The following is a 22,234-nucleotide window of genomic DNA, read 5'->3' as shown; positions in this document are numbered from 1 at the left end:
CCCCCCCTTGCCGGACACCCAAAGTGCCAGGAACGTAATTACCGCAGTCGTTATAATACAATTTACGAGGAAATTAATTTCTTCGTGAACTCTCCCCTTTTAAATTTCGCTAATATGATATTAGCCTGTCTTGCGTTCCGCCTTGCCACGCTAGAATTACGAATTCCCCGGGCACAATTATGTGTTTGCAAAGATTGGAGGCTCCGTTCGTACGGCCCACGCGGTAGGTTCCCGCACAATTTTCACCAGCCTTAATTATAACGTATAATAACGCATTTTTATAATTACACGTGACGGTTCTGTCCAATTTCTCATGGCCGCGCGCCGACAAAGTACACGCGCGCAAAACCGCGGACGGAACATTTTCCGCGGCCAACTCTATCATATTGTGCGCGCGCTGTTACATTCTAATCCTACGGTTTCTCGTTAAGCGGAAGTTTCCGAAATGCGAGCCGAAATTTCGCTCTAAAGTAACAGCAACTACGTACCAACACCGAAATAGATAAGCTATGCTCGAGCAAACTGAAATCGTAAAATCAATATCAGCCCCCTGACGGATGCTTCAACAGATGCCAAGCGAATCGCTGGCTCTGCGTATATCCGGAAACGAGTTTACCCGCGGCGGTACCACCACCCAGAGTCGATCGTTCCCCGTTCACCCTCGCGCGGATATACACCGCCAGGCACTTTATCTTAAAATATTTCTCAAACGTCCGCCAGGATAATATAATTTACACGAGCGACGATATCAAGCCCGCCACGTAGCCCGCATGATTTGTGGCATTCAATTTTATTCCATCCGAAACGCTTGGGCCGGCTCGCGAATCTCAGACACGGGGACACTCGCTCTCCTACAGATGGAATTCTAAATAGTTCGTCGCTCGTAGAATTTTGATCTCGCGGACGCGAGGACGCGGATGGCGCGTGAAACGCCCGGCGAACACAGCGAGCGCCGGTTCAGACTGCGAAGGGGAGAGCATCAGCATGCACCGCTGTTCGCCTCCGTGGGAAAACCTCTTACATCGTCTCTTTTCGCCCTCGATCCTTCAAACACCCGAGTTCATTTCAAATGCTATAACACGGTCTCCGTTCTGATCCAATAAGAACCGCCGCGCAGTCAATAATGGATTCGGCTAACTGAGCGGTTCGTCGTTCGAGACGATGATCGACTGTAGCAATTATGCGCTCTCCTTTCGCCGTGGATCTGTTAAAAATAAAGAAAAGACGAGAAGAATAGAGGAGAGAGGCGAAAAGCAAAGAGATTGGTTCGCTCTCTCGATCCAATTTCGAACCCCGTGGAATTAGGCTAATACCCGACTACAGTTTCATCAATTATTTCCATTTACGAGTATTAACGATAACCTAGCCAACTTCCCCGCAATATTTCGCGCAAAATCGATCGGGGTTTTATTGAAACTCGTCGAAAGACCGGTGCAACTCTTTCGTTGGAATGCTTTATTTTCCAGCAAAAGCCACGGGGCCAGCAAACGAAGTAACGATATTAAATGTTGTACATCCGAGCAGATTCTATTGATTGTTTCGTTACAGGCCATGCTGGCGTCAATCCTGGCGACCTGAATACAAAACCCGGAAAAAGGAAGAGAATCAGAGCAAACATCGGTTCAAAAGCTTCGAATTACTCGTGGCAAAAAAAAAAAAAAATTGCTACATCGCGACCCGAAGCTGTACCGGTCCCTCGACTTCTTCCATGAAAACTTGGCAAATTTTTCGCAATTAAACTTCAATCCCTGCGAGCCGAATTAAATCCAGAAAGGAAATATATTTTCTGTACAACGGAGGCCGAGTAAAATACGACAACGTTCCCTCCCTTTTTCATCCCCTGGCTAGGCGGCACGGTCCGGAAAGTACGAGCGGCAGTCTGACCCATTAACGAGACCGTAGTTAGAAACAAAGCGTTTATTTACCGCTCGAAGGAGTTCAGGATCAAAAAGGCGATCTCCATTTACCACGATCGCCGCCCCCGTTCGCGCAGCGCGCCAGATTTTCGTGGCAATTCCGCGTTACCGGGACGAACCCGCCCCTGCGCCGGTTTCGACGCGGGGCGGTCGACAGAGGGACTTTTAAACAGTGTCACGAGATATCACTTACAGGCTGCCGCCGCGTATACGTGTGTACTAATGCTCGCGAGCATTTGTGCGCGTGTATAGAGAGAGAGAGACGTAACTGCATTTACGCTGAATCCTATTTACGGTGAGTAAAATCGCATTGAGGGGATTCCATGCTGCAAGTACCCAGGGAATGGCCTCTGTTCGGTTGTACCAGGCCCCTCTATGCCTCTACACCCGTATCAGAGCCCCTTCGCCACTTTTCTCCAACCTCCGGCTGCATACGGAGCCGCACGCGCGTGCATGCAGATGCCTCGCCAGCATTTCTACGTGAAAACGCTGCACACTTCCCGTTAAGCGCCCTCGCGAGCTTCGCCATTTTTATCCTCCCTTTCTCTTCCTCTTTCTCTCTCATCCTTCCTTCTCGTCGCGCTTCTGATACACCCTCGCGCTAGTTTCTCCTTTCTGGTTGCGCAGCCACACGGTTAGCCGTATTACGAGTGCCAGTTGTTGCACAGGCTGGCGACGTTACAGAGGCGCGAGTCGCTATTTTTCCACGTCCTCGGAAAAAGCGGCTAAGGATGCTCGTTAGGGGACCCGAGGAGAGCCAGTCCCGGACGAGCTCGTTGTTACTTCGTTACGTCTCCAAAGCGAAATATCGAGAAACGAAGAGGCGACGCGAACGGGGACAAAGTCGTCCGAACGCTCTCTATACAGTACGTACAAATCGAGCGACACCAAGACGAAAGCGAACAGGTCATTCTACGATCGATAGAGTACTGTTTAGATAGAAACGAGTATCGTTTGATAATGAAGGATACAATCGTTGCGGGACCGGGAGATCGTTCCAAAGAAAATCCCGCGACTCTCTGAAGATTATCACGACGAAATTGTTCGGTTTTCGAGTTAATCAAATATTATTCTCGCTGAACAAATAGCCGCGGACGCGATTGATCTTGCGGATTTCGTCGTTCTTTCGCGATTTATTCAGCCGGCCGACTATTTGACCAACCCCTCGGAACCCACCCTCTCCCCTTTTCAGCGGTTGTTTCCCGTGAATGCCGCGGCCGCGACGTACTATTACTAAACATATCATTTATTCACCAAACAGTCCGAATGCACGTGTACGCGGGCTCTGGTCGGCGACCCCGGCGTTATGCGCCACGCACAATAAAGCCGTCATGCCCGCGCGCGCCGCCACTGTTTGCGAACGTCGAATAGAATTCACTGTGGACACGCGCTCGCAAATATCCGCGAATTCTTTCGAACGCCGCCCTTCTTCCGCGGGCGCCAACCGAAAAAAAGGTTTCGCCCGCTCGAATTCGAACCGTTTCCGATCCGAACGTTTCGCAGCGCACGCGCCGCTGCGGTCAGTTTCATCCCCTTTCCCGCGCGAGCCGGATTCCTCTCGTGTCTCGCCTCCCGTTGCTCGACGGCTGTGTTTTTTGCTCGCGGTGGGCACGATTAACGGGGATGGTAACGGTTTTTAGACACGGCGCCCGCGATCGTGACCGATCGAGTCGAGCGAACGGGTTAACAAGAATGCGGGCTTCTTGCGTGCGAGCTTCATCGAGGACCGATCGCGCGCCACAACTGCGCTCTCGTTTAGTGCCTCGAGGTAGATATTACTGGCTGGAATGTAACTAGTCCTGGGAACGGTGAACCATGACTGGACGTCATTGAAAGAGACCGTGAATTGATTTTCTTTTTGCACCATTCAGATTGAAGGGGTTCAACGGAACAATCATCTTTTTCAGATAGTCAATTACGCAGGGTTTTCTCGTGAAAATCGTTTGAGATAATGTTACAGTCGTGAGTGTAATCTGGTTAATGCCATATGGAAAGTAAGGATGCTTGCGTTAAACCTACGCTGTGCTTCGCGTAATCCTGTTAACGTTATATAGGGGTGCACGATGCCCAGACACTGCCTACTAACGAATAACGCAAACACTTGAGACGAGTTTAGATTTGTTCGTCGAATGGGTCTCTCGCTGTCAAAAGAACACCAAAGCACATAAATAACAGGAGCGCATCGCCTGGGAACGGTTGAATTAAGAATGAGAGGAGAACGCAGCACTCCGCGCCATAGTGTTCCAGAGTTAACACAAAAATGGTCTCACTGGCAACGAGGGTTTTAATAAATGCGGTTGGTCCGCTTGGAAAGTCAATTTTCGCCAAGAAGCAGAGCAAACAAAGGCTCCAGTGCCGGGCTCTTCCATTGCAGATCAATTTCGCGCAACCACGAGTGTGGACGATGTATGGTAAAAATGTAGATTGATCGTTTATCCTTACAACGATTCCCACTCGACGAGTACTCCTAGTCGAGAAGCGAGCCACTTTTATATTCCACTAGCGCAACTCGCTATCAAAGATCTTAAACGAAAGCTATTCCGCATATTCTGGGAAAAACAGCGGCCCGTCTCATACATACCGTTGGCTCCGCGGCTACTTCGGCCCAGGCTAAACTCCAATCTAAATTCCGATGCGCCTAGATCGGAATAGATTTTGCATGTAAGAACGCGAGGGCGAGTCGGCGTCCGCTCGGACCTCGTTTCGTACGTTGGGTGGCGTCCAAAACGCCGCCCTTTTACGTTCACCCCTTTCTCTGACCCGTTTCACCGTTGCGGCTGTATTCAAGAATTTTCTGCATCGAATTAGAGAGCCTGTTATTTATCGTCCAACGGAACGAACTACGCTTGAGTTCTCTATGCTCTCTGGTAAAAATAAAATTTGTGCAGCCCGCGGAATATCGCAATTCTGTCGTGACAAGAAACACCTGCAGCGCGCGCTGTTAATATTAGTAATTCCGCTGGTGCCTGTAGAGCTAACCGGCTCAAGTGCGAGAAAAAGTGTTTGCGCGGTGGAAAGGAACAACACGCAACATGTAAAAATTCGCTAATGCCGTTAGTTCTGTAGGTCACTGTGCGAGAGAGCCCTGTACAGGCTTGCCTTTTGCAGCAGCATTTTCATCCCATTCCGCCGGCCTTTTTCAGCCACTTTATCCGACTGCAGTGGCAAACCGCCGACAATGCGGAATAGGAATTTCATTCCGCGCGAAATGCCGCGGTCGTTTCTCGTCCCTTTTTTTTTTTCTATTCCCTCGGCTAAGCACTCGCGACTGTCCTGTATTCGGTCCCGCGCCGTGATTACATTTGACTGGTGCACGCGCGAGGGCGAAGGGCGAGGACACTCGAGCGGATACCGAAATTAACTGCAACCCGGCAAGATCTCGTTACCATTTCGTTGGCTGGATGGCTTCGCGACGAACAGACCGTCCGCGGCTGGTTGAAATAATCGCGCGTCACCCGAGTACCAGCGCGGAAACCACCCACGCGAGATGTACCTACTTTTCCTCGAGTCGAATCGGGAGCAACGAGACGACCCGAATCCAGCCGCGATTTATCGCGCTACATTATTTACCCGAACGCCAGCCGCAGCGGCGGTTCTCGAAACCGCCTTCTTTTTCCCCGTGGCTTCCGCGCGGCTGTTCCGTATGAACTGTTAAATATTAATGGCGACGGTGTGCGCTCGCGTGGACGCTTTCGACCGGTTGTGTTTCATTCCTCGAACACCTCGCGCAACCCCCTCCCCGTTTGTATCGTGGATTTCGCGATGAATCTTACGTGTTTCAATTTCGCGTTAAAACAACCGCGGGACGTACTCGTGGGATGTCGCGAGCGATAACAAATCGGGGTGGTTGCGCGAGGGGTAGCTGAGAGAGTCGTCGCGATCGTTCGAAAGGTATTCCAGGTAGAAAAGACCTCAAATAGACACCGAGCCACGGATCCGCCTTGAAACGACGTGCCGAACGGAACGGGGCGAAGTTAAACGAAGCGAATAAAAGAATTAGACCAGGAAAATTGAATTCACCCGGGCGGAGAGACAGGGTACCCGGAGTAGCGGTTGAACACACAAAAGCCGGGTAGCCTGAGACGGCAAATGTATCAAGAGCCGTACATCTTTAATCAACTTCGATTCGTCCCGTCGAACATTACTTTTGTCGAACCCCGGACATCACCTCGGATGATAAACCCTCCAGGTGTCAAGTATAATATACCTTCCGCGTGATCGCTCTTCGTTCGAGCAGGATCCCGTTCAACCAGACGCGAAGTCGTATTCCCGTCGGAATAATTAGCGGACGGAATAATGAACTGCTTCTCGCGTAGATTCAATCTTCCTGATATCCCCGATTCGCGTCTCGTTATTACCATAGACCGCGAGGAGGGTTCCGGTTCGTTTACCCCGCGTCCAAAGACGCCACCGGGTGGAAGGAAAAGTTAAGCCAGCCGAATAAAAGAATTGGACTGTTGGTTTCGAGGGGGCGGGTGGTAAGGGACAGGCCAAGAAGAAGGAGGTCGCTGTGGGGTGGGTCGCGAAACGTGCGTCCTTGCGGGCAAAAAACCGAGCGCTAGGAGTCGAGACCTCCGGCGGTCGTCTGGCTGGCCTGCCAGCCCGCGGCTGTTCCGCTCCTAAGATTACGATCATAACGAAAAACCTTCGCCCGTTCCCATTGGCCGTCAAGTCCTCTCCTCGTCCTCCTGACGGCCGTCGCGTCCTTCCGATCCTTTCATCTCGCTCCGCGTCCCATCGCGCGCGCCCTCCGACCGTCCCCTTTCTTCCTGGCGTCGTTCCGTACGAGAACGTCCGGCGACGGCTGCATCGCATAGAGCATCGCGCGCCGCGGCATGCATTATGGAACGAGCGGGCAACGATTCTACCGGAAAAATTGCGGACACGCGAGACGGACGCGATCTGCAGCCTGACTACCCATCGCCTAGGTGGGTAGGTATGTACCTAAGCACCGACCCACCACTCTCGGTTACCCCGCTGTAGCTACCGGATGAGATTGCTTTCCTATATTGCTTTCTCCAGCCCTTCGTCTGAGTCTGCGCGTGTTACGGGCTCCTTTTCGTTTTAAAATAAATGTTCGAGGACTCGATAACGCGGACGCGGCGGATCCTTGCGGATCACCTCACGAGGGATCGCGTGGTCGAGGTAAACGCGCGAGATCGTCCACCAAAGCGGTATCGTTTGGAAACGAACGAGTAACCTGCGTTCAGTTCGTAATGCGTTAAGCAAATCGCGGATAACGGATAGACGCAGCGAGGTATCGTTTTTCATTATAATCCTATAACGCGGACCGGGCGCAAATAAGTATCGATTACGCGGCAACCGAGTTAACCGCGACGGGTCAATTATGTGTTAAACATTAAACGACCGCGCGGTTAACAGCGCGTATCAATTATCAGCGGGCCGCCTAGCGACTCGGCGACCGAAGGAGTCGTTAATCAATCCGGCTTGCTTTTATTTGCTCGTCGTTTCGGATTTACCTGAACTGTCCGGGAGATTAAACGTTCCTGTCGTTAGTCGCGTGCGAGGGTGATCGCGGAACGCCGGGAACATCTGTCAACGAGCCAGGGTTGACAGTGACGCAGCGCTAAGACGAGCGAGCTCGTCGCCGCGGTGAAATTTCTCGCGAAGTGGCCCTGCAGGCGGCGATGCCGTGGAAATGGCGACGGGTTCGTGGCGCGGACGTTGCGAAAGAAATATTCGACGACAAATGTGCAAATGAAGGGGAAGAGGGTGGAAACGTTCGCGCGGCTGCTCGTCCCTATGCATGTAGGCAATGCTGGCCGTCCCATTTGCGTCACGGAAAAGTCGCGCGGTGTAAGCGAAGAAAAAAAAGACGGGGAACGTCTCTCTCTCTTTCTCTCTTTGGCTCTGAAGAACCGGGTAGAGCGACAACAGCACCGCAACGCTGATGAAAGGGAGGATAGCGGCGTAATCCCCTTGAGTCCGATTCCGGTGGAGGGTTTGCGTCAACAGATGCCGCTGGATAACGATGTTTTAAATTTAACTGCGCTCAAAAATGAACTCTTGCCCGATAATTCTATGCACGTTCGCTTTGTGCCCTCTCGAAGCGGAATTAAAACCGGTCCACGGACGTTTCCTGGGAGTTCGTTCGTTCGTGCTATCTGCCGGGCGTGATGTTTGCCCTGTCGGCTCATCGAGCTCTACGGTCTTCCACGGGGATGCGAGAGGTACTTCAACGCCGGGTATGTACCGTTTCGACGAAACCCAGCGAGTTCTATCGAGCAGATCTACATCTTTTATACTCGACGAGCTCGAGGAACAAGATAGGGGGTTACGTTACTGCGTCCCTTCGTACTTTTCTACATAGTTCAACGAGCATATAAAAAGCTTAGCAACCGAGCATCTTTCCGTAACAATTTTTGGAGAACCGTGTACGAGTTGATAGGCGACATTGAGTCTTTCGTGATACCAAACACAGACGAATTAATTTTGATGGATCATTGAAACGAAATGTCTACGCACGCTTTGTCATGGATTTATTTTATGGAAACGACAGAATTCGCGTCGCGTGAATGTACGAATATCGACGCTAGGAGAACCGGTCGGATAGGCAAAATGTACCCCGTTCCGATAAAAGCAATACATCACGGAGCCGGTGACTGAAAATCGTCCCAAGATAATCGGAGCCCGAAAAAATGAAACGACAGAGTGTCGTACAAAATGACGAGCGCGCGTAATGACAGGCCGCCGGCTTCGGTTGGTAAGATTGATAACTATCCGATGCACCGATCGAAACGAGAAACCCATTACTTATCTTCGAAAGGACTATCATTATGCGCGTTCACCGGGCGCTCGACTCGGTCCCGGCATTCCCGGACCGATCTCCGCCAGCCGGGATCGGTAGCATGAGAGTAATTAGTTGAAATTATTCCACGTCAACGTACGGGAGATGAATGTAATTTCGCTAGAGACGCGGCTGATGGAAGTAACTGTTTCGCGAGACGCGATCATTTTTAAAATCGACGTCCGCCGTGCGGAACGGCGGGGAAACGATAATAATCGAATCGACGGATCAAATAAAAGGGACCAGGTACAGTTCGCGTTTCGAACCGTCGTTAATTCCATGCACTGAGAATTGGCGAAGGGAAGAGACTCGAGCGACGTCCTGCGACGATCGCGAAGGAAATAACAGCTTTTCCTGGGATCTCTTAAGGACACTTACCTGGAGATGGAGCTGTCCGTTGTTGTCCACCCATCCGATGACCATGTCAGCTCCAACGCTGGCTCCATCCCTCGTGAAACCGAGGCCCACGTAGCCGAGGGTCTTCACCTGAATCTCGAACGTAACTTCCCTCTCGCCGGGCGTCCAAAGAACCAAGAAGTTATTGTCCAGGACGGCGCTGTGTTTCCACTCGACGGAGAGGACGCTGGTGACGGACAGGAGGAGGCACGACACGATTACGACCTTCATCTTTTACGATCGATGCGCCTCAGAGCATCTGTAATCGAAGAGAGATTGCGTTAATCTTCCACCGGTCTGTAATTCAGCGTCTGACCGTCCTCTGATTCATCGAGGACGATTCTCTGGCAAATCCTCGCGCAACTATCTACTCACTCGTTCTATGGATTACTTCGACGAGTTACTTTGAATTAAAAACCCGCAAAAAGTAGATTCCTCTCGAGCGTTTAAAGAATCGAAGCATCTCGCGAAGGTATACGCGCGCACACGATCTTTATAACCTGCCAATTTGCAAGGTAACAGTACATCATGGCTGCCACTTCCGTTACGACTCGCCACCTAGCAATTACAAGTGCTTCGCGTCCTTACACGGAAAAACGATCTAACCGCGGTAACGGCCGCGCTGTTTTTTCGCCGCTCGTTAATCTCGACGTTTTAACACAGCAACGAGCAGCAGAAGGCCAGCGACGGTGCGTATCGAGGCACAACGCGCGTCCCATCGACATCGAACGCGAGAAAGGCACCGTAACTCGCGTTTCCACGGCCGACGGCTGATCGTTAGGGCCGCTATTTAGGAGTTTTACGCAGCCATAGTCGGCTGCGCTGTATTTTCCTTCAATATTTTAAGAGCACCAGCTCGCCATTAGCCGCGTAGCCGGCGGACGAACTCGGCCACTTGGACCTTTAAAGCGCGAAACGACCCGCCACGTCGCCCATACGACCAGCAGTTGCACCCCTCGATTCCTCCTGTTCTCGCATGCGACCCGGTTTTATAGCGCTTAAAGGCGCCCCGGTGTGCACCGTCCGCCCACTATTTTCCCTCGTTTACCACGTGAAATCGTATTAGCCCCTATTCGCCGTCCTCGCTGTCCGCCCTCGAAACCTCGCGCAGCCACTTCGACTGGGCTGGAAGATACGCCCACGTTACCAAAACCTGAGAAACAAAGGGCTGTTGCGAGCTGCGGGAAATTGCGTCAACCGCGTTCGAAAATTCCTGGCTGACGTCGTTAAAACGATTCGAACGGAGTGCTGAAAGAGAACGCGAAAGGGGTAGGTACCCTGTCTGCTCTTAGCGGGGGCGCGCGAACGCGATAAACGGATAGATTAATCGCTGACTCGATCCGCGAACGATGATTGATGCTGACCTTAATCCGCGCGATCAAAGCGACTCGACTTATCGAGGATCGGCGCCCGTTATCGTCGATGTTATTCTTCCCGCGCTTTTCACCCCTTTATGAGTCCGCGTCGGACCCGGCCGCCTATCAATTTCACTTTATTCCACGGCGCGGTGGAGATATTCCCGAATAGATAGGCCGTTGTGCGAGGTAATTAACGTTGCGAAATGGGCGAACAGCGGATGGGCGAACAAAGGGATAATTTGACGGGCGGTCGAGCGAGAAAAGGGTACGCGAGGGGGTACGAATCGTCGATGTGTCGTTCGCGCGATCAAGCAAGACACGGCATGCGAATTTGTGGCGGCAGAGAAAAACTCTGTGCCCAACCTGTCGTGGATTAAGCGCTCCGCGAGCACGAACGAGCAAAAACCTGGTGGACGACGAAGGAAACCCGTGATCGCGGGGACGAAGAACAACGGTGGAAACGGACGGCGAAGGGCAACGAATTGATTTCCATGGGCGATTAAAAATTCAAGGTGCACGCGTAACACGCGAGGGGACGCTCGCAGGCAAACATCGTCGAATTGCGGGATGAATCGTCGCGAGAAACGGTGGCGATCGTCGATAGGCAGGGGGTGGAAAAACAGATGGCAGGCCCTCGTGAAATCTCTTTTGTCCGCGCTGGTGTGCAAACATCCGCCGGTAAATCAGCAGGACACTGTCAAGAGAACTGTCAATTTGAAAGCAATTGAATCGATTAATAGTAACGATCGCGCGGGACGCTCGAACGGAGCCCCCGCCGAATGCAAATCGGGGGGTGCGAGTTAGCAGTAACCAAGTGTCAGACGAGTGGCGGCCGCGCGCGCCATTCAGCTATTCGTTTCGCGCGCGGTACGGAGAATTAAGCGCTTCGCGGAGAGATAAAGAGAGAGGGAGAGAGATCATCGATCGGTCGAGTGTAGGCGCGTTGCTCCGCGCCGCTGCTGGTGTTTTCCGTTTGCCTCGAAAACGCGCGGCGTCGAGCAACCAGCCACTGGAATCCCTCTGCTTCTCTTTCTCTCTCTCTCTCTCTCTCTCTGGTTTGGCCACGTGTTCCACGCGATTTCAAGTGTACCGCGAAACGACCGCGTACCTGCGACCGATCGTTTTAATTAACGACGCAACAACGGTATAATGCGCTCCGGGGCGAGCTACGTCGGCGGCGAACAGCGTCGAGCTGGCCATTTTCCGCGGGGTAATCAGAATCGATGGCGGCCCACTTGCGCGCCACCAATTCGCGGCGACGCGTTTCTTTTTTTCGTCGTCTCGTTAAAATCGAACGAACGTAATCCCGGTGGTATTAGCTCTCGGTCGTTACGATGGATTTGAAATTATTCAACTCCATCGGCGACGGGTAATTTCAAAGTTCGAATGAGGTAGAAAAAAAGCGTGATCCGATAGTAACTAACGATAATTCGAATCCGCCTTTTTGTTACGCATAATGTATAACGTGTGTTCACCGATCGATGGATTGCATCATATTTCGTGTGTAACGTGCCCTCGCCCAATGGCCCAGTTGCTATAAAAAACGGACCCTTGACTCGACTCGACTGTCCACGCATTTATAACTGTCACGATATCTGACCCTGCTGATTAGCACACAAGGGACCCGGATGAGACCCACTTCCTTTCAATTGGACGACCTCAAACAAATCTTGGAAAACGTACATTTTCGTCGTCTCTCATATCGGACTGGAATTGACCGTGTCGCCCTGATTGCGCAACGATCAGAGGAACGATTAGAGGAGATTGATCCGTAATTAGTCCAGGCTGTTCGAACGTACTCGCGTTGTGTAACCAATCATATCCAGAGGAATGCTAATTGTAATAGGTGATTTCAGAAATAGATACGATGGAGGGATAACAAAAATTACGATAAATTAAATGTTCATTAGATCAGTATGATTATGAAGGATTAAAACGACATTGAACTCGTTCGTGGAGAGTGCAATTTGCATCGAATGGAACTCAGGCTTGCAATTCATCCTAGAACGTTTTATACTCGCGTGGGTAAAAAAATGCGCGAAGTATGCACGAGGAAGCGGTGGTGTGTAATATCCACTACGCGTCCGTACAATCGATAATATCTTTCTTTTTGTTCTGAATGACTGCGAGTAAAACGGCTGAAAATATGAATCCTGAAAAACTCGGTCAAGCGACCGCGTGATTTGCAAGGACTGTACATGGTCTTCCGTAGCGTAATCATTCCCGACGTCGTGCAGCCTCGGGGAAACTTCGATCCCGAAGACCGGAAACCACAAATAAGGTCGCGCAAATAGTCCAAGTTGGATCCACAATTAAACTACGACCGTGGAGACTGAAAACGGAGTTTCAAGCGCCCGTCACCCGACGCTTGCCTCGCGACCGTCCAATTCTTCACGACGGTTTCTTTAATAGGTGGCGATATTTCGAGCGCAAAGTTTGGATCGGTCGAGCAAATCCGTCGACCGAATTGTCGAACTTATTTCGGTTTCGCGTACCTGGCGCGCGCTCGCTACAGTTGAGAAGTCGTAAATTCGTCCGACCACACGATGACTCGGTTTTCCGCGCTTCGATATACCAAAGCTCCAGGGAAAGTAATTGTTTTTGTATGCGAATTACCACGAAGTTTCGTATGGCGAAATTGTTTTCGTAACTCAAGCGAAATTGAGTCACGAATAAATTGAAGGACCTAGAAACGTATAACACTGCGCGACACTGGTGCAATTGGCACCCAATGACGCACAGTGAAAAAAGGAAACTGATGCTCGCTCGATGCGTTCGAGAAAGCGACTACTCTCCGTTAATCGATAACGAAATCGCCCGTAACGATAGGTCGATCTCTGATTCCGGTAACCCGTGGTAGCCAACGTACGGTAACACGGTCGCAAACGGACGCGCGTTAAGTTCAATCGTTATCCGGTTCCTCGAACCGACGCGATACCCAATACACATCGAATTTGCGGCCCGCTCGACTATGCCCGTCCGTGTCTGCCGTTTCGCAAGCCCCGCGATCTAGCGAGCCTTCCCTCGCCCCCAGAGGGAATCCATCGACGCTTATACGCAGCCAGCATGCGCGACGCGATCCCGTCGATTTTACGGTGCTAGTGGAGCAACCGCCAATCTGAAAACGATCGATTCAATTAACAGTAACAGCGGTGTAATGCGCGCCGGATGCGAGATGATGCATCGGCGGGAGGGGGGCAGCTGTCGCGCGGCAACTCGAACCGCTCGACCGTGCGTAGAAACGTCAACTCAAATTGAGAGGACAGCCGAGGTCCGCGAAACGGAAAGGGTGACGGTGTGGGTGGACGAGAGTGGGGTGTTAGGAGAACGGATCGTTGGTGAAGAGCAGACAGTGGAGTGAGCAAGAGAGAGAGAGAGGGGGGGGGGGGTGAAAAAGGAGGAGGATGTAGAGAAGGATAGGGTGATTCGAGGGGAGTTGCTACCGGTCAGAGGTGAGCCTAGCTAACACACGACTACCACGGACGGGTTTGATTTGCGGCGTGTCGTTCAGTCGATTGCTCTCAAATTGCGTCCAGCGCCAGTGGCATCAACCTGGAACGTACCCCCCCAATACATTGACGCCCCTGATACGAACGTCAGAGGGAGGGGGGTATTCCCGTTCCCGGTTTTCCATCGATGCACGTTCGCGCATCCGCCTATTCTCTCCCCTTTCGCGCCCCGCAAAACCACCTCTCACCTCCACTCCGCCTCTCTGTCCCTCATCTCACGCGACTAAGCACCGTTCCCGTGCCACCCTCCCGGTGTTCGACGTTCTACGCGCTTCTGGTCGGCCACCACTTCGCGAGTCGAGTTCCTCTTAGAGTTAAATAAATTTCGAAGTGGCTGCGCTGAAGCGACGAAATCGACGCGGAGGGTCCGCGCGTTGGAAAGCTGTGCGCGTGTGCCAGAGGTCGAGCGCGTTTCCGGTGAAGAGTGTTTTTTATAGAACGCGAAACGAAATATCGCGATACGACGGTTCTCGCTTTGCCGCGAGCCGGTCGGCGCATAAAGTGGTGGCCCTTGATTAAAAAAAAAAAAGCGAAAGTCGTAGGTACGTTAAGAGATATCCAATGTTACGAGTAAAATTCCACGTAGCCGGGGACCGTTTAGCTTTTTCCATTAGTTCGTCGCGGCTAACGGAAATAGCCCGACCGAACTCGCGTTAAGCCGATTTTTATGGTCGGTTATTAAAGCGCCGCGAAGCTTGACGAGAGGGGCGGCGAGGAAAGCGAAAAAAGGAGGAAAAGGAGGGGGACGGTTGTATCGGTACGGTCGGGGACGCTGGGGAAAATCTGACGTCGCACGCTAAAGAGCGAGTTGAAATGTAATTTCTGCGGATGACACCGGAGATAAGTGTGACGTGGGATATTATAAAGTTGCTGCCCGTTCATTTTTAATCCTGAACGAATCCCGCCGTTATCAGGGAGGGTAGTTAAAAGCACCCATGGAGCCGCGCGCGTACAGCCACCGGCGTAAGTTATGGCGAGCGCTTAATACGTTTAGAATGTGAACAAAATTAATATTACACTCGCGAAACGACGTTAACGCATTTCGTTAACTCGAACGCGATGCTTCGCGTTACTCTGAATCAGAGAAATTACATTAAAAACCTATTTTAACGAACAGTCCATTTAAATTCGAGGATATCCGATAACTCGCGCGCGAGAGGGTATACCTCGGATGTACGAGCGCGGATAAGAATTTGTCGAGCTTGAAAACATTTGAAATGCAGCTTCTGGGTCAACGAACGAATACGGTGTCGCCAGAGAGAAGACGGCCAGTCTCATTCATCCATCAACCTGACACGCCGGCGATCTTGCTCGTCCCCAGAAAGAAAAAAGAGAAATAGAGGAAACGACAGAGAAGAAAAAGGAGGAATGATATACCTGCTGACGGCGCGGGGTCGTGGCGCGCCAATTAACGCCCGTAAAATCATTCGTGTCTCGCGAAGACGCCCGGAACGCGTTCCCAAATTGTCTGCGCTATCGTGGGAGTCGGCACTCCCATCTAAACGCTCGCAACGTTTAAAGACCCGCTGACGCGATGGAACGCAACCACGTGCGCGCGAATACTTTACATATCATTACATAAAATTGTCTATTTATAAATCATTTGCTCTCTCAGACATTCAAAAGCACTAGAATCATCGCCAAGAACTGAAGAAAGTAAGGCGGCTCCATAACTACTTGCACCAATCTAATCAATATTTCCAGCAGAGAGGAAACATTAATGAATCTCGTTAATATGATTCCGTGTTCACGCAACGATATACAAATTTTCCCCGCTTTTTATCGTCCCAAGCTATTTTCCCTTCCTATTTTCCATCACGGAAAATCTTGCACGTACACTGATAGGTTTTATCGCGAGAACGAGATCGCACGGTTTGTAGTTCACACAAGACCACCAGGTGCTAACCTGGGGAACCTTGTATCAGGCTTCATTAAAAACTGAGAGTTATTTGCGTAGGCGCGCGCGAGCCGACGCTTGGCACCGCGTTTATTCATTCACCGCTAATCGCGAGAGGACACGTGACCGTGTCGAAAAACACGCGAGCCTGATGCAAGCTGAACGCGAACCGTTTCCGTGTCCCCTCGCGAGCGTACCGCAGCGCGTTATCGTTCTCATTCGTATTCAACGCGGTTATCGACGACTTTGATTCGGAACACCAGACGCTTCGCGCTGCGCAACGACGCTGGGCTGGTTACACTAAGGTGGTGTTGCCCTACACGTACGTCGCAATCCCGTCGCACACGGTCGAACGAAATTGCACACCAGCCGCAACGATCATGAGTTATCGTCGATGCTATCTGCTAATATCAGTAATTAAATCCGAACGAATGAAACTGTGAAATTGTATCAACCTGGCGGACGGAATCCGATTGTAAATACGGTTCTAACGATCGCTTGTCCAACTTCGACCTCTTACATCAGAAGATTTATCGATCCCGTCGACGCGCGTTGATCTCAAAACGCGACTTGAACAATTTCGATTCTTAAACAGAGGAATATTTCACGGCACTCGTTACTAGGAGGCTACAAATCTGATCAATGAATAATGACGCGAGGGAACAATAGAAGAAGGGGGCGAAAATATGTTACGGTTTCATCGCGCTGCCGAAGAGGTACTCCGGGAGCGGGAAAGCCGATAAGAGGATTCGTAGCGTTGGCGAGAGGGTAGCAACGGAAGCGATGCTCTGAGCCAGCGCGACCCACTTTCCCCGTAGTTTTCCATTTTAAAAATGACCGAACCGTACAACTCCTTCGCGGAAATCGCGGTATTCATAATGCACCGAGTGTAAAGTTGGCTGGCGGACGTGGGGGCGCGTCTGCAAACGGACCGGGAGAATCGTGACGCCGGCGCGCCTACGGAAAAAGGGGCGAGCGGTGGTGGTTTGGTTTCGACGCGCGAAAAGATAAACTTTCCAAGTCGCCAGTAACTCGAGGAAGCGAGGGACGATAGCGAGGGGCAGGGGACGGGATAGACAGAGGAGACGGAAAGGATGTTCGCGTGCCGGATAAGAAGATGCAGGGGACAGCGTGGTCGTGAGAAGGGAGATAGATAAACGCGGTGGCGGAACTGACTTTCCAAGTCGAGAGGGGAGGGTGGAATGCAATCGCGGCGATGCGACTGGCGTCCTCGTAGATCATTCGCCGTCTCTGTTCGAAGGGTGCTGTTGTTTCTCGCTGAAACTCGTTCGTCTTTCGCGGAAATAAATTATTGCGCTTCGTATGCCGGCTAATCCGGTACGTGGTGACGCGTGTTATTATTTCCAGCGAATTCTGTAGGAAAACACGCGAGATCCGTTTTCCCTCTGTCGTTCGGAATTTAAGCTTTACGACTACGACCAGGGGGCTGCAATTGTTAAACTACAAAACTTAATTGCATTAGAAGACAAACGCTCGTGGCTCCTCGCGATGACGATTGTCACGTAACTGACCACCGCTGGGTTTTGGAGGCGAATCCAGAGAGGATGGCCGGGGAGGAAAACCGTTTTGGTGGCTGGAGTCGCGTTGTTTCACACGGCCACAATGAGAAGAAACGCGCGACAGTTAGAACACGTTGCGCGCATTGTGCCACGGGAAAGCAATTAATTTCAAACGCGCGACCGGTACGCAAACGTCGCGAGTAGCGCGCGGTGACGGCGTGGCGTTTTTATTTTAACCGAGTTCGCGTGGCCACGATGTTTTCCCGCAGCGACGCTGCGCGCACCGCATCTTGCATTAATTATAACGCGAAGTTTGCAGTCGTCTTGCAAACGCGAAATTAATTTTCCTCTGTACGCTCGCGGTACCAGGCCGTGTGTCAACCACGAGGGGATGCGCGGACCGGCGAATGGCGAACGAAAAAAAAGAAAAAGAAAAGAAGAACGGAAAAGGAAGAATCGCGGAAGTAGAAATGGCACGTCACTCGGCAGACGCTCCTTTATCCCGCGTAACGAAAGATCGTCCAGTGAACGCGTTTCCTTTTCCCTCTCTCTGTCTACTTCTGCCTCTAATTGCGGTGCTTGCCCAATTAAGTTTGAAAAAATGACGAGGTCGTCGATCCTGGCGGGCGCTAATTAACGCTCGGCTGTCAAAAGTGCCCCTCCCATTCGGCCCACGTACACCGCGCCGTTCCCTTCGGAAGCTTCAGGACTTTCTCACGAGCCGCCGTGTGCGCGTGTGTACGCGTGCACGCGCGCGCATTGGTAGCGGTCGCGTCGACGCGCCGCGTTTCGCGTCCGCTCTCGCTGGATTTAATTACATTTCTATGGACCCGAGGCAAATGAGGAAGTAATAGACGGTGGATTCTAGCCGCCACTGAGGACGAGAGTCTTCGAGGCCACGAGAACTCGACTGCAATCCTCTAACCTCGAGCAGACTACTTGCTTTCTTGGCAGTAGTGCCAACGTATGCATAATAGGCGATTTAGCCTCGCGGAGCACCGCGAGGGTAATCCAACTCTTAACCACGTAGGATCATCGCGAAGGACGAGGGAGGACGAAAGATGAACGAACGAGGGAGAAGGGAGGCTAAGTGGATAGCGCGCTAAGCGGAAAAGTGAGGTCGTCGGCCACTGTTGAACGTACGTGAACGCACATCTTCGTGCCCCACCGGATATACCAGGCGCGATGCGATTTCACGCGTGTTCTTCTGCGGCTGGCGAGCAGCGACTCGCTGAGCTGCAGCTGTACGCGACCGCAACCAACCGCGTGCAACAACCGTGCACCGATATGGCGCGACGAAATGGGCCCGATAGATCGAGGTCAAAAATATATGAGCCGTACAAAGCGTGCGAGGATACATCGCGTTCGGAATGCATAATATATCAGGGGAGGTAGACGGAAAAGGGACAGGGTGGAGGGCGCTGGCTAATATATATACGTCGTATCGTAACCGTAAATATATTACGAGATAAGTCTTTGAACGCGTTATCCCTTTAAAGTGAGGTCGCGTTGGTAACCGCGGGATATCCATACCGCAGCCGATGATGTCGGTTCGCGGACGTGCTTACGATCGAGCTCGTGGCGAATATTTTTTACGCTCACGCTCGAAGATGCCACTTCGACTCGAATTTATCTCGACGATATTGCCAATGGAGAACCTCGATCATCGCCGATCACCAACGACCATTTCTCTTCCCGTTCGATCGCGTCGTATTCCTCGCAATTCTCCTGCGATCCGTTTCCACCGCGTGCATCCGATTATTTCGTCATTTTGTCGCGTACGAACAATTCGTAGGCACCGTTCGTGCTTTCTTTGCTTCGCTGTTCCTTCTTCCCCGCCCTTAATAATCCATTTCGGTCATATTTCCATATTAGCGGCTCTCTTCGCTCCATAAAAGCGAGAAGCATCCGTCGCGCTATAAACTTCTAATCCGGCTGTAACCTTTATGCGTAGCTCGCCGCAGGAAAAATCTGTACTCGAAGGAAATGCCACGGGGGAAACTTCCACGGCGTGATCGATGACGGGCTAACTTATCGAGCGATATTATCCAGCTGTACGCCGCGAGGATTACTCAAGGAAAATGCAACAACAATCTTTATTAATCCTGACGAGGGTCTGCTTCAAACTCCGACACTTGAAAACTTTCCAAGCCGATATAATCTCTTTGATGCTGGATATCGTTAAAAACGTAACTGCGTTTTACAGATGCTGACTGTTTAGAACGGTCTTCCACCTGTCTCGAGGGCGCAACGAGAACGAGCTCGAAACAGAGAAGACAACATACAGAGTAACGACAAGGAAGTAATCCAACAGCACGGTAATAATTCTATTACAAATGGCACGTCGTAACGCAATCAACTAATGCTTCTTCTCCGCGGCTGCCGTGCAATCATCCGCGCCATTATCATTGCCATTATCCTTATCACGTCCGCGGTACCAGTTCCAGGTAGCGCGTTTCTTCGAACCGTTTTATCCACGCAACGATAATCAAACCCGTCCCCTTCGTTTCTCTCGCAATTTGTCCCCGACCAACGAAATAATCGGGGCGAACCACGCCCTTCGTCGATCCTCTTCGCGATCGTTCTGCATACTCGTTTCCGAGGGTATGGCGTCTCACCTGGGGCACTCGCGATTGGCCAAAGGGACTCGCGCTTCCGCAACGAGTCCTGCGAGCGTCTCAGCTGCGCGCCTTTTGTCCACGGCGCCGCGATGGCCGCTCGAGTTCGCTTGAGCGTGTTGCACGCACCTGCGCCCGGGCGGAAGTCCGCAGCGCGGCGACCTGCACGCACCGCGCCACGATGACAGCAACGATGCTGGATGATGGCTGGCGAGAGAGGAAGTCGAGGAATCGCCAGCGATTTATCGCGAGCGATGCGGCGAAGATAGAGGTCGCTTCGTGTTAAGTACTTCCTGTGTTTGGAACATTAAAGATTCGCGTTCCTCATGGTGTTTACCGTACAGCTGAGGTAGGTTGAATCAGAGTAGTCATTAGGTCTCGTTCTCCAAGTTTTATCCAATTCTCGTCGTCGATCTCGAATTAAACTCGCGTATCCTCGACTAGAACGTGTCTCACATTCGTACGATTCCTTGCACATTCCTTTCCCTATTCGAATCCTTACTTTCTCAATTACGGTGTACGTAATTGTCGAAATTTATGACCGGTAGCGTACCTATGTTTGCAAGACATTAACGACTACGCGCGCCATGGCCACGTCCGAGCGAAGGATGCGCGGTTAGCTATTCTACGGATGTCGGGTACATTAACCGCGCAATTTATAGGATCGTCCGCGGAGGTCTTATTAGTCGTGTCGGGCAATGGGAGCGCAATTGGATCGTGGTGCTACGGGGAAAAGTTCCCGCGTCGTATATCCCGGGCCGGGGCGCGCCGATAAAATGCATTTAAAAACGGATCCTCGATACCTCATTGCCCGCTCGGATTCCAATCTCGTCGGTCGTTTTTCTTCTGGCAACGTCTCCCGTGAGGCAAATTAAATTAACGGCGGCGCGGGGTGGGGTGGCGCGAAGGGGTTGGCGCGCGGAGGTCGAGCGTCTTCGGCGCGAATAATTGCGGGCTTAATTGTGGCGATTCGTTTCGGGTGCGACCCCGGTCTATGCCGTTCAATAGGATCCCCATCATCGACTCCCAATCACGCGACGCCGGGGATCGTTAAACGCGTAGCCAGATCGTTGTCCCGCGAACAAAGACCGAGCTGCCGTCGATGGCGTGCCTAAAAAAATGCTGGCCTTGTTCCGCTGCAGCAGCCGGTAGAATACGAGTATTATCCGAGATGTCACGCCATCGGACGACAACCCCAGCTCTGCCATCAGACTCGAGGCCGTTAATCGTTTTTATTCGGCAACGCGTTGCCTCGAGAACGCGATCCACCACGATGCAGGAGCAATTGCATTTCGTTCTATCATCGCTCCACGTCAAACTGTGGATGCTACGATCGAAACATCGAGGAGCTCGCGTTTGCTCGTAACGAACCGCGTTAAGGTTTCTGGTTTATCGTCGAGAAGATGGATCGATAGACGGTGGAAAAACCGAGCCGCAATGGGAGCGCGATTCCCATCGTCCCAACGGTAGGATGCATCCAAAGTTTAATTCCAGTGTTAATTAGAGGCTGCGTAAACAGCTGCGATCTGGTTGTACATTGAATTCTCCGGTAAAACCTGAACGATACAAATTGCTCGAGCTACTCCTGGCTCGCCTTAACCAGAATCGAGTAACAGAATCGCGATTCGAATCTTCGCTCGGTTCGACTGGCAAAGTGTTCGGCTCGTTTTAGGGGGGATCCTTCGAAATCCAATATTCCAAGGCAACCGTGGCAACATTCCGCGCGCCAGCTAAAAACCGCGCGCCGGGGGTGGTTCAGTTTCTAACACCAGAGAGGCCCATCCCACGCGTCTGCACGGCCGATGTAGACCGAGTTGGGCGCAGGTAGTACGTACGTATGCTTCGTGGCGATCCGCAATAGCCGGAGGGCACCTGCACCCTCTTAACGTGGGCCTTGTTATCACGTGCTTTGAGGCGAGCTCGAAATCGATAAATAACTGCGGCAGCGCGCGGAAGAAGATTGCGCGCGCGGGCAAACCAACGATTCGGCCGGATCGAACCGAACGAACAAGAGAAAATCGCGCGCGACCCACGAGTGTCCGTACCGCAAACGAATCGCACGTAATGAGGGATAAACCACAGAGCAGCTCGCGTTCCGGACCGACGGACGCGTCCCCTCGGCTCGAACCTTACTCTCTCTACGCCGTAGCTGCCTACGACAATGAGATTCGAACCCAATTCCGTTCGGAAGATATTCTAGGCAGCCGCTCCG

General features: G+C 51.8%; 1 protein-coding gene across 4 annotated transcripts in view; it reads right to left on the bottom strand.

Annotated features, from left to right (window-relative positions):
• Olf413 (DBH like monooxygenase olf413) overlaps window positions 1-22,234 on the bottom strand; it is a 225,155-nt gene that overhangs the window by 136,686 nt on the left and 66,235 nt on the right. For all 4 annotated transcript variants that reach the window (XR_013102048.1, XR_013102049.1, XM_076898416.1 and 1 more), the window contains exon 2: window positions 9,103-9,379. Coding sequence is in view for 2 of the 4 variants with exons in the window: in XM_076898416.1 (XP_076754531.1) it covers window positions 9,103-9,351 (249 nt within the window). In the remaining 2 variants the exon portion in view is untranslated. The remainder of the gene's footprint in view (window positions 1-9,102; window positions 9,380-22,234) is intronic.

This window comes from Xylocopa sonorina, chromosome 7 (genome assembly GCF_050948175.1).
Source record: "Xylocopa sonorina isolate GNS202 chromosome 7, iyXylSono1_principal, whole genome shotgun sequence".
NCBI lineage: Eukaryota > Metazoa > Arthropoda > Insecta > Hymenoptera > Apidae > Xylocopa > Xylocopa sonorina.
Note: the sequence above shows the minus strand (reverse complement) of the source record. Positions and strands in the feature narration are given on the sequence as shown.